A 19,455-nucleotide genomic window follows, 5' to 3' on the forward strand; every position below is an offset into this window, starting at 1 on the left:
GTTTAGTGCGGCGGGGGCCATAGTTACCCCAAGAAGAACTCGCCAGTCTCCTCATGCTGCTTCTACTTTACCACTATGTCATGGGGTCACTCTGTGGACTTCTCATGCTGTTCCCACCCTCCCCACTTCATGACTGGGCCTCTATTTAGCCTTTTTGGCTTGGCTGACATCATCATTTATTTAACCCGTCTTCTGATCTGTCAGAAGGAAGGAAAAATGAGGTGCACAATGGATCCTGTGTGTGTAGCAGCTGTAAGGCCTTTATGGTCCCATCAGAATTGACTTATGATTTGGTATCCAAATGTTGGAGTGGGTACAAAATAGGAATCGACCGATATAGATTTTTTAGGGCCGATACCGATAATTTGTGAACTTTCAGGCCGATAGCCGATAATTTATACCGATATTCTGGGAATTTTCATTTTTGAAAAAATAATAAAAATTCCCACAAATCTGCTGAAAATTAATGTTTATTGTTAATGTGTATTTTTATTTTTTTTGTAAATCTTTATTTTTCATTTATATTCAATATTTTGGTGTTTTTATTTTTGTAACTTTTTTTTTAAACTAACTTTTAGCCCCCTTAGGGACTAGAACCCTTGTCCTATTCACCCTGATAGAGATCTATCAGGGTGAATAGGAGCTCACACTGTCCCTGCTGCTGTGTGCTTTGTGCACACAGCAGCATGGAGCTTATCATGGCAGCCAGGGCTTCAATAGCGTCCTGGCTGCCATGGTAACCGATCGGAGCCCCAGCATTACACTGCTGGGGCTCCGATCGGAGGAGCAGGGGAGAGGGAATCCTGTGGGGGGGGCGCACTGCGACTGGGGTGGGGGGGCCCTATGCGCCACCACTGCTTAATACTGGGGGGGAGGGGGCGCACTGCGCCACCAATGCTTAATACTGGGGGGGCTTGGGGGGGAGGCGCACTGCGCCACCAATGCTTAATACTGGGGGGGGGAGGGGGGGCACACTGCGCCACCAATGTCTGATACTGGGGGGCTTGGGGGGGCGCACTGCTTAATCTCTAATTTATTCATATACAGGAGGCGGGAGCTGGCTGCAGGATCACATAGCCGGCTCCCGACCTCTATGAGCTGTAGCTGCGATCCGCGGCACCTGAGGAGTTAACTACCGCAGATCGCAGCTAACGCTAATAGAGGTCGGGAGCCGGCAATGTGATTCTGCAGCTCCCGCCTCCTGTATATGAATAAATGAGAGATTAAGCTTCATTGGTGGCGCAGTGGCCATAGCTCCTCCCCTCCTCTTGTCCCCTGTCCTTTTATTGGCGGCAGCAGCACAGGGGGAGGAGACACTGCTCCTTCTCCCCTGTGCTGCTGCTGAGGGAACACGGAGAGCGCTGACAGCAGCGCGATCTGTGTTCCCAGTACGCTATCGGTATATCGGCAAAATAAATGCCGATACCGATAGCGTTCAAAATCCTGAATATCGGCCGATAATATCGGTAAATCCGATAATCGGTCGATCCCTAGTACAAAACACAGAAGACATGCAACTATTCCGTTCACGTGTCATCTCTGTTTTGGTTGTAAATTTTTGTTTTATTGAAAAAATATAACAAAGGCATTGCAAGCTTTAAACAGTGCAAATTAGGGTATCCGTCACCATTATAATTGCATGATTACATAAGCGATGTCAATCAATAATAATGGCTAAAGGAAGTTACGATAATTAGTAGATTTGAAAAACTAAGGTGGACAATTGCAGGGACTCTTAAGAAGTATCTCGGGATCTGGACCAAATGGAACGACTATGCATCTACAAACAGGATATCTAAATACTTTGATTAAAGCATTTCTTTGACATATGATTTTCTCTTTTTGATTACATAAAATAACATGTGACAATGTTTTGTTTTGTTTGTCATCTCTGTTTTGGATCGACTCCTGTTTTTTTTTGGCATTAGCAATACTGATGGATTACTGACCAAATGCTGACCGAGTGAAGACGGATGCTCCACAGACAGGATCTGTTTATTGTGGGTTGTTGTTCTGACGGATCAGAGGAAGGGCAAAATAATCTGTGACGTCGAAACATACTTACTGCTGACGCCCTCTCCACTCTGTCGGGGGGCTCTACTTGTATAAGTGTTTAATAGAACAGGTTTTGTAGACATTTATGTGACATCAGCTGACGACGGTGTAAAAAGAGTGCGCTTCTTCTTGGAGCTAACATCTACCTGTAAGGCTGAGGTCATGCTTGATTTATTTGGTCAGTTTTGGCCCCGTGATTGCCCAAATAAGTGAAGTGTGAAGTGATTCTAAGTGCGACGCCTGTCATCTGCATGTCATACGGACTCACAGTATTATTTCACTACCAAAGCAGACTCCCTATGCATGTTACTGCAAGGTAACATCACCACAGTGTTCTACATCACCATAAACGCTCTCTGCAGCCAGGAAATAGCTGTTTTAATGCAATTTGCTGCAAATTTATTCGGATCAACCCAAATTTTTGCCCAAAAAATTTGGTGAACCTGCGAATCGAATTTTTGAAAAATTCGCTCATCTCTAGATTTCAGTGTAGAATACAAACTGAAATTCACATGAAAATTAATATGTGAACATAGTCTTATTTGACTACCTATGAATTTTTGTGTGTGTCTGAAACTAGATTGTAAACTGGGAGCAGAGATTGAAGCAGATCTTTATACAGCACTGCAGAATATGCTGGTCTTGAAGAAGCAGAAGTAAATTACTAAACTTTTGTCACTGCTTGAGCAAGAATCATTCATACAATATGATAGTTTATTGTTTTATATATGGGTTTGTATGGATGTTTGGTATGTCTAATGAAAAACAATCACTGCCACATCACCCGTAGGTTTAGAAAAGATGTATACATAAAATGTTATAAGCACAGCAAAACTTGAGATACTAAAGGACCTTTTACACTGGCAGAACATCGGCCAGATAATCGCTAACAAGCGTTTGTAGGAACTTTCATTAGCAATAATTTGGTGGTGTAAGGGCTGTTTCACACGAGCGGATGCCGTGTGTGACATCCGCTCCGTGAAAGAGTGCCAAGACCCGATGCAGACTGCAGAGGCACGGACTATTAACATGATTGATAATGCTCCGTGCCTCTCTGTGATCTCTTTACTACGAAATCACAGTGAGATAAAGTTGTCACTGTGATTTCGTAGTAAAGAGATCACAGAGAGGCACGGAGCATCATCAATCATGTTAATGCTCTGTGCCTCTGCAGTCCGCATCGGGTCTTGGCTGTCTTTCACGGAGCGGATGTCACGCACGGCATCCGCTCGTGTGAAACAGCCCTAAAGGTTAAGTGATTACCTGATAAACAAGCAAAACACTTGTTCATTGGGTGATATGATCGTTTGTGTGGTCACCTAAATCATCATTTGCCAGCAGCAGATCGTGCCGTCTAAACTTCTTCTGCTGCTTGAAAACAATGATTCTGTATGGGGACGAGCGATGAGATTATCGATCGCTCCTCTCCATACTGTGGAGGAGATCGCTGCATGTAAATTCAGCAGTCACCTCCACTTATGAGCAACATGGTGACTCTCTGGGTTAACTTCAAGGTTAACTCCACAATAGAGTTCTAACTGGATGCGCTATATATTTCACAGAACGGAAATTTTTCAGTTACTTGATCTTTGTCATGTTTCTAAAATAGACATCATCCTAACTGTGAAGTTTTCTCTCAATAATTCACGAAAATGGCTACATGCTTGTAAGGCTAACATCATATTTCTCACATCAATTTGCAAGAGAAGCATTATCACTTTTCAGAGTTATAGTCCACTTTTCAAGGGTGAAAACTTGCCTTAAAGGCATAGGTGAAAAATGTGTTGGGTCCAGCACGCAAAGTATTTAAGCACTTTCTTCACATCCACTAAAACTTGCCTATAGGTTTTCTCTACTTATCTGACCAACTTGGATTATTTTTGTAATTATATAATATCCAAATGGGTAAACTTCATATGTGGCAAGACCATACACTTCAATGACATACCTCTCCTCTGGGCAGCATCAAAGGCAGTAATGAGGGCCACTTTATAGCATACTGTGCACATAGCAAAATAAAAAGCATATAAGCTGTCCATCAAATTACAAACCACCTTATTTAAAAACTCAAAATCAATATGCCCATACCCCTTCTTAAACTAAAACCCAGGCCTACTCTTCAGTCCAACTTCTGGACACCTTTATCCAATTCCAATTGAGTTAGAGAAATAATTTATAATGATGAGAAACTAACCTTCTTGCCCATTTTTTAAATCTGAAAAACTCCTAGGAACCTATCCTAACACTGCAAGACCCTCAAACCAACCATTTATGCACAAACCATCATAGCATCTATACTATAAAAATATTTTGTAGACCTCTACAAGAGCACACCAATAAACATGACCAATATTGCTTTACCTCTACCGTCCTCATTCCCAGAACAACAAACCCTTCTAACTCTCAAGTCACTAAAGAGGCGGTACACCAAGTCACATCAAATGCCCCAACTTCCAAAATCCTAGTTCCAGATGGCCTACCAGCAGAGTTCTATAAATTACTGTCACCAGAGGAGATGACAACTCTTAATAACTTGTACAATACTATGTATGATGACTCCAACTCCCACACATGTTTACAGGCTCTAGGACCATCCTCCTGCCAAAACACGATATAAACCCCATCCTCCTTTAGTCTGTCCAACCAATACCCCTCCATAACAAGGATTAACAATTAATGACCAAGAGTGCCACATAGTTAATACGGTTGAAAAAAGACATAAGTCCATCAAGTTCAACCAAGGGATAGGTGGGGACGCAAATCCCAGAAGAAAGTGAGACTCAGATTTCTACACATTTTCATAAGCATTAATGTAATTTACTTTTAATAATCTAAACCCTTTTTAAAAATTTCCACTGTTCCTGCTGTAATCACGTCCTGAGGAAGTCTATTCCACAGATTCACAGTTCTTACAGTAAAGAAGTTTTGACGCTTCTAGAGACTGACCTTTTTCTTCTCCAGTCGGAGGCAGTGTCCCCTTGTCTTTTGAGGGCATTTTACATGGAACAGTTTTTCACCGTATTTTTTGTATGGCCCAATTATATATTTGTATAGGTTAATCATGTCCCCCCCTTAGACAACTCTTCTCAAGACCAAACAGATTGATATAAATCTAGCATCAATAGGGAGATCTCAGTATCCATGTGATTTACAGGGCTGGTTCCATCATTGTTATAAAGAGGTTGCCATGTACTATATGATGTCTAATTTTCATTTTTTACATTAATCATGGGATAATGTCATAGCGCCGGAGCCTTAACACGTAACAGTGTGGGGCAGTCTTTCCTTCACAGACTACCTAAAGAGAGACTTTTGTTCCTGATGACATGGGGTATGTCACGTAGAAACGCGTTGAGCCATTGATCTCTGATTAGGACACGGTTCTGTAGGCGGGTTGCATGTATGTTTGAAGAAGCTCAATAGCTGGTCAGAAGATAAGTGTGTATGCGATCTGAGACCTAGTCCCACTGTGGTTTACGCAAGAGTGGGGGTGCAGATTAAGGCAGCTTAGTGTGCACTCGAATGTGTAGCTGTTATTGAGGTGCTGCATGCTGAATGGATGTTCTGTTGCTATGTGTGGATTACACCATACACAGCAGAGTGCAAGATTTGGTGTCGATACAGACTAAGACTCAAAACAGGCCATCCACTATTAATACACTGCAAACTGCTAGGCTGCACAGATCCTTGCAGGATTGCAACTAGTGCACCTTAGCCTACTTCAAATGCATGGACTGTTTCCTTATTCCTTAGCCTGTATTTAATTAGCATCAATGTGCTAGCAGGATTAGGATCTAGTCCAGACTGTTTTAGGTCTAGCGGGTCAATACTTATCCCTGACTACATCAGCTCAGTCTGGTGCCTGAAAGTCACGAAAGTGATACACAGAATTTTTCCCCTTTTAACCAGTTATTAATACATACTCTATTATTTTCTTTTAAATACGTTCTTCAGGCAGTGTGATAGATATGTTTTCTAAGTGAACGTACACTCAAGTATCTTTATCATATCAGATAATCATGGGATAACCCCAATTAGTGGCTGCGCGGTATTGAAGGTGCAGCTGCAGCCTAATTGCCTGTGCGGTTCCACCACAGCCGACGGCATCCTGAATGGCTCACGACTGCGCCATGTGGTCACACCACAAAAGTTGTTGCATTATTCTATTGAAAAGCCTCAGGAGCAGCACATAGTCCAAAAGAAGACACCTAAAGGGGTTGTCCAGTATTAGAAAAGCATGGCTGCTGTCTTTCAAAAACAGCACCACCACTGTCCATGTGTTGTGTGTGGCATTGTATTTATGCTCTATTGGAGTCAATGGGGCAGAGCAGAAATACTGCACACAACCTCTGAACGTGCTCTTCTTGTAAGAAAGCAGCCAATAGCGGACAATGCCTTTAACTGATATCTTCCAAATAATGTACTAAAGGACAGGGTGCAAAGCAGCATAACTACTATGTAGGGTCACTAAGGGGCCATAACCACAGTGTGGAGCATTAAGGGGGCATAGCTACTGTGTTCGGGCACAAAGAGGCATTGTGACTGCACGGGGGTACTAAGGGGGCATAACTATTGTGTTGGGTGCAAAGCTGCATTTTTCATGCAGGGGAAGCACTAGGGAGGCATAACTACTGTTAAGGGGGGCACTAATTGGGTCAAACTACTGTGAGGGGGCACTAAGGGGTTACTATTACTTGAGGGGACATAAAGGAGGCACAATTACTGTGTAGAGACACTATTACAGTGTGTGTGTCACACAAAGAGGGCACTGTCAAAGTGTGTGGGCACAAAGGGGCACTATTGCTGAGTGGGGCACAAAGAACTAGATGTGATAAAGAAATTAATTTAGCAATGAATCCAGGTTCTGTTTGGGATCTTACAATAGTTAGGTTATAATATGGAGGCCTCACAGTGAGTGTTTCAATGCTGTCGTTGCTGTGGCGTGATACACTGCCCCAACTGCTGGTGTGATGATATGGGAAGCCATCACATATGACAGTCGTTCACCCCTAGTGGTGACACGAGGGACACTAACAGCTCAGCGATATGTGCAGGACATCCTGCGGCCACATGTGTTGCCTCTCATGGCAGGGCTTCCAACTGACATTTTTTAGCAGGATATTGCTACCCGTACACAGCATGTGCTTTTTAGTAGTTGTCTCCACCATATTGCATCACTTTCTTGGCCTGTCCAGTGGCCAGATTTGTCACTAGAGATGAGCAAAGTTTTCAAAAATTTGATTCGGCTGAATTTCATCAAGAAATTCGATTTGTTACGAATTACTTCGTAATTAATCACATTCCATCATACGGAACGTACAGAATGATGGGGAGCGGCAATTGTGCCGCCCCTTCATTCATCCCTTCAGATGCCGAATTTAACACTGATTGCGATATCTGAGAGTCACATTCAGCTTATCAGGGGGTTAATCAGGGGTTAAAACAAAAAATATATACACTCACCTCATCCATTTGATCCCATACCATATAGAACCTGTATGCCTCCATGCCCAACCGTATCTTATCTTGTATCCAGGCTAGAGGTGGCCCAACAGAGTACTAGAGCCTCCTTTCAGTCGTACAGTTTTCCCCAATAAACGTATCCTTTTGCTCTAATGCAATCACTTATATATATCATAGAACATAGAACCAAAAATATATTTTATGGTTTGCAAAACATGGATCCACAAAAAATACGGATGACATTCGTAGTGGCATAAGTATTGCATCAATTTTTTTTGTTTTTTGTAACAATTGTAACAATGCCTGTCCTTGTCTGCAACATGGACAAGAATAGGACATAGCTAAGCTGTGTTCCTGGCTAAAGGTTGCTGAGCACTATTGCAGGCCATCAATACCGATCAAGGGGGTCTGAACTCTCCCACCAATCAGCACAGTGATGCCAAGGATGCTCCGCATTTCTGCAAGTCATGCACCCTGATTTTTAGTTGCACAAACACAATGGAGGAGATTTACTAATTGACTTATGCCACTATAGTGTTGTAAAAAAGTCACCGATTATGGCGCATTACATATGTGTACCATAATTTGCGACTTTTTAAGCTTTTTGGCACTTTTCTGGACCAATGTGTACTACGTCCTCACTCAAGTATGGCAGAGCGGATTAACCCCATAGATGCTGCGGTGAATAGGCAGCACAGCATCTAGGGGGCTAACAGGGTAGCAGAGTTGATGATATAATCATAATCATAGTATAATTCACTCCTAAAAAAGAGGGTGCCATCTATTAGACTCATAATCTTATCGTATGCATTCGGCACAGTACTAAGATTTCACCTTCACAGCACCATCTATTGGAATGATGAGCTTGATCCTGTGTTAGCTGTTGGAAATGTGGAGAAGCACAGCGCCCTCTAGTGGACATACAGAGTCACTGTCTGTTTAGTCAGGAATTGAATAACAACATTTTACATGCTGCACCACGCCCACTACTGCTCATTTAAATGAATCTGAATATTAGTACAATGCTAAAATGAAAATTCTAATGGACTTTCTTTTCCATTTGACTTTTGGCAGGAAAAATCCCTGGAAGAGATGAAATTGAAATCTCAATCTACTATTTTCAGCTTCTACGTGGTGTTTTTATTTGATTTATGATTTTGACAACAAAAAAAACACTATAGGAAGAGGCGAATGAATTGACAAAGTGGAAATTGAAAATGAAAAAGGCTCCACAACAGAGTTGGAAAATAAAATTCAAATGGAGGAATTTTGGCATGCCTTTTGCAGACACTAGATGAAATTAAAATGTTAAAACGTTATTTTAATTATAATTTTAGATTTTTCAATTTCATTTTAATTTTGGCAGGTTTTACCTGCCATAATGATAATGAAGCCACAATAAAACCAAAGTAATATATACAAAAAATATATATTCTATGCACAAAAACATTGACCTACCACAGACATCACTGTAGTACCTAGCACAGGGCCTTAGGTTCGGTGTCACTGTGCCTGATGAAGGATATGCAGCCTTACTAAAAATGGTCAGTCAGTTTTTTTTGGGCTGCAGCATTATTGCTTTTCAGTACAGAGTTACTGCTGCTGCGACTCCAGAAAGAAAACCGCTGCCTCAGGACCTTACTAATGATGAGCGGCAGGGGCAATATTTTAATTCGCAATATTTCACAAATATTTGTCATAAATTCGCAAATTTGAGAATTTGACATTATTTTCTTGATTGCGGAAATCGGCAATGTAATATGCGCATATTGCTTGTGCAATACAGGCGTGGGTCACTTTTGCTACATTTTTAAAGCTGCTAGAAGTTTCCTGAGACTGGAGACCGGTTGGCACGGCAGAACATTACAATAGCTTTATATGCACATAGAGGGCTCCAATATATTTGCGGTTGCGCAAATCGGCAATAAATGATGCGCATATTTTGGCGCAATACATGCAACTTCATATTTTATCAGGTCTGAGTAGCTATTACTGATTGGTGCACTAAGTATTGTTGTGACATCACAGCACTATGTCTGTAGCATGCATGTATGGACAGCAGAACCTGTCACACTACCTAACACCCTGCACTGCTACACTATATCGCTATCTAACCTACACTGACTATCTCCCACTAACTATCTGTATTATATATATGAGCTAACTATCTAATGTAATTGGATACAGAATAGGATCATGTCACTGCTCTCTCTCTCAGAACTGTAGAGAATGTCTGCTGGGGAGGTTCTTATATAGTAAGGGGTAGGCAGCTTTCCTATTGGTTGCTAGGGATGTTGCTAAGCTCAGACAAAGACATTGCAGCCTTCTCATTGGCCCACAAGCAAGAAGCAGTGAGGGATCATGGGTTCAGATGGAAAAAAATCTAGAATATTTGTGAATATGAATATATAGCACTATATTCTAAATCTTTGCGAATTCTCAAAGTGGTGATATTCGCAATTAAAATTCGCAATTCGAATATTCGTGCCCAACACTAGACCTTACCACAGAAAGGTGGAAGGACATCACCTTCTACAAGTAGAACCTCATCCCATCTGGCTGAGTGCCAGTGATAATGTCAGAAAGGACAGCCTGTGTGAGGCAGTGCGGGGCAGCCCATCTTGCAGGGAAAAGGACGTTTGGTTAAATTAAGCGAAATGGAAAAATCAAACGTCTGATAACATCTTATGGACAATGAGTTTTCAGATGATATTACTGTTAACTGATTATTTAAAGGGGTATTTTTAACTTATATTTCAGGAAACGATTGATTTTTAATTCTTGGATATTTTTTATTTATTCAGCACTTGGACTTGGATAAAGATCCTGCTATCCTGACAAGGCCAGCAGAGCTTGGATGCCTTCTGTCACTCCGTTGAGCTGGGTCCATCTGCTACACATGCCCCCAGTCAGTATTAACTCCTCAGCTCCACAGTAAAAGCAATGCGATCGGAGTCATGAGAATGCATAGCATTAGCCAACATTTGTGCAATGCAGAATGGCTGACATGGCTTAGAGACTGTGTAGTAAAACTTCAATAAAAAGAAAGCATGAGTAGAAGACCACGTCCCTGATAACTGACACAGAAATTGTGTTGAGCAAAGTGGCAGCTGATTAAATGGGGTATATTCATTCTCTGTGCATAGAGTATCATGAGAAGTAAATTTATCCCTTGCAACCGGGTGGGTAACCTTTTTCTTGTAAACAGGGTGCTCTTGTCCCTACACTGATACTGTTGAAAGATTAGGAAGATTCCCATTCAGAAGGCAAATGTAACATTCAATTGTTGGGGTTGTGCATGATTTTGATACTGATGATCTATCCTCCGAATAGATCATCAGTATCTAAGCTTTGGGGGTCTGGCACCTGGTGACTAGGCCTCGGCACTCCTTTTAGCGCTGTACATTGTATAATGGCTGTGCTTAGTATTGCAGGCCAAGCCTATTGACTTGAATGTGACTGGGCTGTACATAGGCCATGTGACTGACGAGTGTGATGTCACTGGTCTAGGAAGAGGCCTCAGCTCTCACTGGAGCACTGCAGCCTCTGCAAACAGCTGATCAGCGGGAGTGCCAGGAGTTAGACCCCACCAATCAGATATCAAGGACCTATCCTAAATCCCAGAAAACCCCTTTAACAGAGGAACAACATAATGCAGAGTTTAGCCTACATGCACACAAACATGGTTTGGTTCCGCATCAGGGTGCCGACCCATTCACTTCAATGGGGCCGCAAAAGATGCGGACAGCACTCCGTGTGCTGTCAGCATCCGTTGCTCTATCCCGTAGCCCCGCAAAAAGCTAAAAAATATAGAGCATGTCCTATTCTTGTCCATTTTGAAGACAAGGATAGGCATTGTTACAATGGATCCGCAAAAAAAAAGGATGCCATACGGACGTCATCTGTTTTTTTTTTTTTTGCGGACCGCAAAACACAAACATTGGTGTGCATGTAGGCTTCTAGAAAAGATGCTTCCATTTTGTTATTTGATGGTGAACACAAGTATTTGCTAAAACGTCAGAAGGGTTAACTTGAAATTCATTATTGAAGGGGTTGTGCAGGGCTTTTATAGTGATGAACTATCCTCAGGACTGGCGGAGCTGTCCGACATCCGGCAGACCCCAACAATCATCTGTTTGAAGAAGAGGCGCTGCTTTCTCTTCATTATTCTATATGTCATGTGACCCGCCGCAGAAGATATGTCATCTCCCTTGCAGAAGCGGCACAGTGAAATTACAAGTACTTCAGAGTACTTCAGAGGCAACGGCAGTTGGATCCTTGACGATTTGATATTGATGACCTATCCTGAGGATATGTCATCCATATAAAACCTCTACATAACCTCTTTAATACTAAGAACAGTACTAGTGCTACTATTAATAATAGTGAAAGTAACATTTTTATAAGATTATTTTATATATATATATATATATATATATATTATTATATTATTTTCTTTTATTTTTAAGTTTCAAATGCTTTATTTTAAACAATGAAATATTACATTTAATGGAGGAAAAGTCACAAGCCTCCACAGTAAAATTGTTACAACCGTCACATAGTAACAGTTAATCAAAGGAACAGTAACGTATTATACATTTTGTAAAAAAGAGGTCTGTGCTTTCTTCATTCTTAAACTAGCGTGCCAATACAATTCTGCGGCGGGTCACATGGCTCGGTTTGTGCGAGCCATTCGGGTGTACAGTAACTAGCATGTTCCAATATGATATGTGTGAAACCTACTGGGGATTTGATCTACTTTCAGTGACCAATGTTCCATTGTTGGGGCCTCTGTTGAGAGCCAACATTATATTATTAATGTTACCATTTTCTCATCTGGTCCACATTGTTCTTTTTACATACTATTAATCTAAAATTAAAATTGAAATGTAGAATGAGAAGTGAGCTAGACCACATTACCTGATAGAAGCCTATTTTTCCCTTCTTCACTTTCACAGCCACAATTTTAAATGTGATTAAAAAGGTATTTAAAGGGTCACTGTGCTTTCAGAAATAGCAAGAATGGTAGGCAGCCCAATACCAACTTTATTGACCAGTATCTTAGATCACTTAAAGGGTTAGTGTGTTTTAATACAACTTTTAGCTTATTATAGGGACATATCAAAAGTTCCGATCAGTGGAGGTCAGAGTGCTAAGCCCCCAGCCAATCTGGAGAATGAGGGAAGAGAAGTGCTTGCTTAGGGTGGTCTCTCTCCTTGCTGCACGAGATGGGAGCCAGACAGCTGACATTTCAAATCTGACATTCAGTATTGTATGACAGCAAAAAGAGGTCATAGAGCCCCATACTAGGGAGCAGTACGGTCTCTGCCACCTACCCTAAAGGCTCCATGCACATTCTCTGCCATGTGGATGAAGTCTTAAAGGGATGATTGTCTGGACTACACTTTTTTTTTTTTATAAAACAAGTCAGAATAATATAATAACATATAAATGGGATACTGGCCTCAACAATCCTCTGCAGATGCAATCCAACAGGTTCCCACTGGTCTCTGCTTTCCCATCTCTCTTGACACACAAGGAATGTCTGCTCAGCCAGTAACGTGAATTGAGAATTAAATAATAAAATGGTGCTGCAGTAAGAGAATAAATTAAATTAATAGAAAGATTTAAAGTTTACATGCCTCCAAAGGTTTTGTGAAACAAAATAATAAAAGAAAGTAATAAAAAAAATGCTACCACACTGAAGCTCTATCCCCACCCCGACAACCATAACTCATACATCCCCTATATCAAAATGACTTTTATGAAAAGGGGACATCATTTAAAATACTATTTTAGTTTTTATGTGCTAGTAAAAGACAAATAAATAAATGCTAAAAACAAAGGAAAATGCTAAAATAAAAATGAAAAAACTGAAGCCCCATGTATCACCGGAAAAAAAAAAGATGCAAAAATCATTTACATAACTGAATTGGAAAAAAAATCTGTCTTTCACATATATCTGGTTAGGAAGGGAGATAAATGGTCCGGTTTTGAAGAAAATGTCAGTTTTTCTTTCACATATTAGTATTTCTATATGCCATATGAAGAATCTTATAATTTCTATGGTGTTTTGTATTTCTTAAAGCAGGTCATATACTGTACCTCCCAACCATCCCAGATCTGTTAAAACAGTCCCAGACTTCGGTGGCTGTCCTGCAGTACTGAGAGGGCTGGAGTATATCCCGCTCTCAACTGTCTTTGCGCCCTTAGCATGAGGTCTTAAATGGATTGTATGGACTGCACAGGTTAGGACACAAAGAAAAAAAAGTTGATTGCAATGGTGAATCATAGAGCTATCCGCTCCCTCCTTTACCATTCAACTGTTGGCACTCCCCAGCAGGTATGATGCGGTCGTAGCGTGCAGGCCTGGGAATCAGCCTGTGCTCCTTCTACACAACACAAGCACAATGCGGGGCTGCGTCATGCCTGCTTGGGAACACATGATGTGCTACGATCATTGGGGGTAAGTATTTAGAGTTTTTTTTTTTTTTATGGAGGTGGCACTACTGAAAGGGGGCATAGCTACTGTGGGGGCACAATGTTGGCCTATCTGCAGTGGGAGCACAATGTGGGAATCTCCAAGTGGAGGCACAATGTGGGCATATCAACTGTGGGATCACAATGTGAGCATATCTACTGTAGGGGCACAATGTGGGCATATCTACAGTAAAAAGGGGCACAGTGTTGGCATAACTTCTGTGAGGGGGCACCACATGGAAAAAACTGTAGGGGGGAACTAAGAGGACTGGGCCGGATTGGGTGTGTTTAGATATGCATTGGGTGGAGTTAGAGATGTGACTTAATATTAAAAAAATTGACAACATTGCCCCTCTTTGTGATTTTCTAAAGTTGTGAGGTATGAGGTGATGCTGAAAGTTTTAGCATTTTTATAGTTTTAGTGCAGCAGGAAGAGTTATATGGAAATTTCTGCATTGTTATTATAGCCAGTTACACACATTACGAAAACTTGTCAAGCTGGTAGAGAATTTCCCTGTTTGGTACATTGTATGCACGCTTCGGCATCATGTGACACAGATAATGATGACAGTGACAAAAGGAAGTGAAGTAAGGCGGGCAGCTGTGTTTGTCACTTCTCAGCATACTTTCTATCTTTGTTGTTTGGTTCTTGTCGTTTTTTTTATTTTTTTATTAGAAGGACCCTGGTTGTATTTCCTTTTTTTTTTTATACATGTACTGGTTTCCCAGAGCTGCAATGACTAGCTTATCATCAATTTACTGTGTATTTAGTGTGAGGACTTCCTACTGCTAGTCATCTGACGAGACCAGTAACAGAACTGTGCCTGTGCTGACGGGCAGAGGCCGAGAAGATGAGGGGACTAAGCCTAGTTGTATCCATGCTTCTCCTGCTGATCTTGGCGGCTTTCTCACAGAGCAACAAGTCTTTACCATATCCAGACAAAGCAGCAAAGATTTCATTGGAAGTATCCACACGTGAGTCTTGCATAGGTATGTGCACTTCTACCTCGATTGCTTGTGTAAAGTCTATAGATTACTGTATGGAGTATTAGAGTACTTTATATGTCACTTTTGAATAGAAAAAAGCATAAAGCACCTCAGTTATAGTTAATGGGAATATAGTGGAAATAGGGACAGACTATAATTTCTTAAGACTGTATTTCACACAAGCAGACCTGAACTGATGTTGTAATTGTACCTATTAGGAAAGTTCATGAGCTACTCCATTTGAAGGGTATTTGTAAGGTTTTAATGTAAAAGTATTAAAAACTGAGATAGAATCTTAGTTCACAGCATTAACTTTAGGTTTTGATCTGTAAAACTGAGGGACACATGGCGTTTCGGAAGAGTAGCAATGATTTCAGAAAGTATTATTGGACATAAATTGTCAGACTCTTAGTGATATCTATAAATAGCGATGTCTGAAGGTTTGTGCAGCCAGTCCCTGAGGAGCCGATGCAAAGTATTGTAGCGATACTGGTCCTGATGATTAGATGTGTCACGGTGTACTCCCTTAAGATCCAGTCACACGTCCGTAAGTGTTTTGCGGATCCGAAAAACACAGACCCTGGCAATGTGCATTCCGCAATTTGCGGACCGCACATCGCCGGCACTATAATAGAAAATGCCTAATCTTGTCCGCAATTGCAGACAAGAATAGGGCATGTCCTATTTTTTTGCGGAAACAGAAGCACGGATGCGGAAGTGCGGATCCGCAAATGTGGATGCGGACAGCACATTCCGGCCCCATTGAAAATGAATGGGTCTCCACCTGTTCCGCAAAATTGCGGAACGGATGCGGACCCATTTTGCGGACGTGTGAATGGATCCTTAGGCTGTTGCTCCTTGGAGATCAGTGCAGTGGAAAGGTGGTATAACGAATCAGGCCAGAAGTAGAAGAATAAAAGTCTTTCTTTACCAAGTGCAAAATAGCATTGTAGTACACCCAGCAGTTGTTTGTACACACCAGTTTCTCTTTCCAGATGATGAGGTATGGTGACTGGCAAAAAGGTGCAGATAACAGCATGTCTGGTATGCTAACTTGCTGATGTCTCTCTCCCGAACTTCTGGCTGAAAGCTGGAACTTGTGGCTGTAGGTGTCCACTTTGTAATGCAGGCTTTTTTTTAGATGGCCTGGCCTGGATGTAGGTAAAGGTCTGAGCCATGGTCCCTCACCTGCAGCAAAGTCTGGATAGATATGGTTGTTGGTCACTCTTCTGACTGTAACACTGTAGCTTTGCAAAATATCTGTAATGTTGTCTTTATGGACTAGTAGTCCCACACATAAGTTATTTCTTGGAGCAGGAGCAATTCGGATGTGGTTCCTCACTCTTACCAAGAGGGGTGGAATGGGGTTAGCCCCATTCCTTATGCCAACCATAACTCACCTTCTGGTGTACAGTGCAACATTACAACAAACCATTGCAGATACCACTGGGACTGGCATACTGTATTTGCAATATCTCATCAGATCCTCCTTGTTCTTCCAGTTACAAGTGAGTCATAATATATTCATTGTAAATAATGTATTAATGTATTTGAGTAGGTATGGTATGACTATGCCCCACAGAGTTTACTTTTATCCATCTTGAAGACACAGGCAATTATTCGTTTTTCCTTTTTGTTAATTCCTCCTGGCTTTTTATGACCATAAGTGCTAATGCTTTCACTGTATAGAATAAATTGCATGATATTTTAATATTTCATGCATTTATGAATGTTGCAATATCAATTACAGTATCTCACGAAAGTGAGTATACCCCTCACATTTTTGTAAATATTTTATTATATCTTTTCATGGGATAACACTGAAGATATGACACTTTGATAAAATGTAAAGTAGTCAGTGTACAGCTTGTATAACAGTGTAAATTTGGTGTGCCCTTAAAATAATGCAGCACACAGCCATTGATGTCTAAACGGCTGGCAACAAAAGTGAGTACATCCCTAAGTGAAAATGGCCAAATTGTGGCCAATTAGCCATTTTCCATCCCTGGTGTCGTGTGACTCATTAGTGTTACAAGGTCTGAGGTGGGAATGGGGAACATGTATGTTAAATTTGGTGTTATCACTCTCACACTCTCTCATAATGGTCACTGGAAGTTCAACATGGCACCTCATGGCAAAGAACTCTCTTAGGATCTTAAAAAAATAATTGTTGCTTTACATAAATATGGCCTAGGCTATAGGAAGATTTCCAACACCCTGAAACTGAGCTGCAGCACAGTGGCCAATACCATACAGGGGTTTAACAAGACAGGTTCCACTCAGAACAGGCCCCGCCATGGTCCACCAAAGAAGTTGAGCGCACATGCTCAACATCATATCCAGAGGTTGTCTTTTTCAAAATAGACGTGTCATGATCGGCGTGCCGATCACATACGTGACACAAAGGGAGAGAAAAGGGAAGGCCCTGTCCAAGGGAGAGGGAAAGGTGGTGACCCCTAACTCACCTTGAGGCTGGCACCTGACTGCCCTGACGTCCGGTAGACGGGTTCCTCACCCGTACGCCGATCACGTGCCTAAAACCCTGGCTTTCCCTAAGATTAGCCCTAGGTAGTGAATAGGGCGGTGGGAGCACTAGTCCACACCACGAACACTAAAGGAAAACACCAAGGAGAGGACAGACAATACAGACAAAACATATAATCCCAGGTGGGCGACCACAGTGGACAACAAAAGCCCAACAGGTATCCGGAGGGTAACACTCTGGAACAACAACCAGGGATCACAGCTCCAGTGGGTCAGTATAGAAGTCCAGGCAGGAAGCTCTATATCTGGCAACCAGAGAAGTGGGAGAGGAGAATATAAGGAGGTTGGGAGTGACAGACAAGAAACAGCTGAGGAGAAGAAGCTACGGATCCCTGAGTGAGACAAAAAGGATTGCAAGGCAAACACAGAAAACTATCATTAAGAAACAGCGTGATCTTTAGACATAGAGCGCGCAGCCACCCGCTGCGACTTCCTGACCCCGGGTATAACGGAGTCAGACGCGGCTCTTGACACCCTCGTGACAGTACCCCCCTTACCACGAGGGGCCTCCGGACACTCAGGACCAGGTCTCTCAGGATGAGAGGCATGGAAAGCCTGAACTAACCTGTTGGCGTTTACCTCTGACGCTGGAACCCACATTCTTTCCTCGGGACCGTAACCCCTCCAATGCACCAGATATTGACGAGAGCAGCGGACCAGACGAGAATCAACAATTTTGGATATTTGAAACTCCAGATTACCATCAACAATAACAGGAGGAGGTGGTAGCGGTGATGGTTCTAGAGGTGGAACATATTTTTTGAGTAACGACTTATGGAAGACGTTATGAATTTTAAAAGTCTGAGGTAGCTCTAGGCGAAAAGCCACGGGGTTAATGATGGCTACTATTTTGTAAGGACCAATGAACCTAGGACCCAGTTTCCAAGAGGGAACCTTTAACTTAATATTCCTAGTAGATAACCACACATAGTCATTCACTCCTAGGTCCGGACCTGGCGACCGTCTCTTATCAGCCATGCATTTGTATTTACCTCCCATATTTCTCAAGTTAGCTTGCACCTTCTGCCATACAGATGAAAGAGATGACGAAAACCGCTCCTCTTCGGGAACCCCTGATGACCCCCCTTCTTTAAAAGTACAAAATTGAGTATGAAAACCATATGCACCGAGAAATGGTGACTTGCCAGTGGATTCCTGACGGCGATTATTTATAGCAAACTCAGCTAACGGTAAATATGATGACCACACCTCTTGGTTTTCAGACACAAAACACCTTAGATATGGCTCAAGGTTTTGGTTGGTACGCTCAGTCTGTCCATTTGACTGAGGATAGAAAGCTGAGGAAAAGGACAAGTGTTCCCCCAAACGGGAACAAAAAGCTTTCCAAAACTTTGAAATAAACTGGGTTCCCCAATCCGAAACCACATCGGAAGGGACCCCGTGAAGCTTCACGATTTCACTGATAAACACCTGAGCAAGAGTCTTAGCATTAGGTAGTGCGGGTAATGCAATAAAGTGTACCATTTTGCTAAACCTGTCTACTACTACCAAGATAACTGTTTTACCCACAGACAAAGGTAAGTCAGTGATGAAATCCATTGATAGATGTGTCCAAGGCCTATTGGGAATGACAAGTGGCAATAAAGACCCTGCTGGACGTGTACGAGAGACTTTCGCGCGTGCACAAGTAGAATAGGTAGACACAAAATCCATTACATCCTGACGCAACCTTGGCCACCAAAAACGACGAGACAATAGCGCCAAGGTTGCTTTACTACCTGGGTGCCCAGCAAGTGCCGAATTATGATGTTCCTTTAATAATTCGAGATGCAGGTTTAACGGTACAAACAATTTCTCTGAGGGGCAAGAGGCCGGGGCGTCCCCCTGGGCCTCTAACACCTTCCCCTCCAGAACAGAGTGTACAGCAGAGACAACCACTCCTCTTTGTAAAATGGGTACCGGATC

The 19,455-nt window shown here is 42.0% G+C and overlaps 1 protein-coding gene across 1 annotated transcript in view; it reads left to right on the top strand.

Annotated features, from left to right (window-relative positions):
* The first annotated feature begins 14,591 nt into the window (after positions 1-14,591).
* Positions 14,592-19,455, top strand: part of AOAH (acyloxyacyl hydrolase) — a 170,954-nt gene continuing 166,090 nt past the window's right edge. The window contains exon 1 of the mRNA XM_044293042.1: positions 14,592-14,988. Coding sequence (XP_044148977.1) covers positions 14,850-14,988 — 139 coding nt within the window. The 5' untranslated portion in view covers positions 14,592-14,849. The remainder of the gene's footprint in view (positions 14,989-19,455) is intronic.

The sequence above is a fragment of the Bufo gargarizans genome, chromosome 5 (genome assembly GCF_014858855.1).
Source record: "Bufo gargarizans isolate SCDJY-AF-19 chromosome 5, ASM1485885v1, whole genome shotgun sequence".
NCBI classification, from domain to species: Eukaryota; Metazoa; Chordata; class Amphibia; order Anura; family Bufonidae; genus Bufo; species Bufo gargarizans.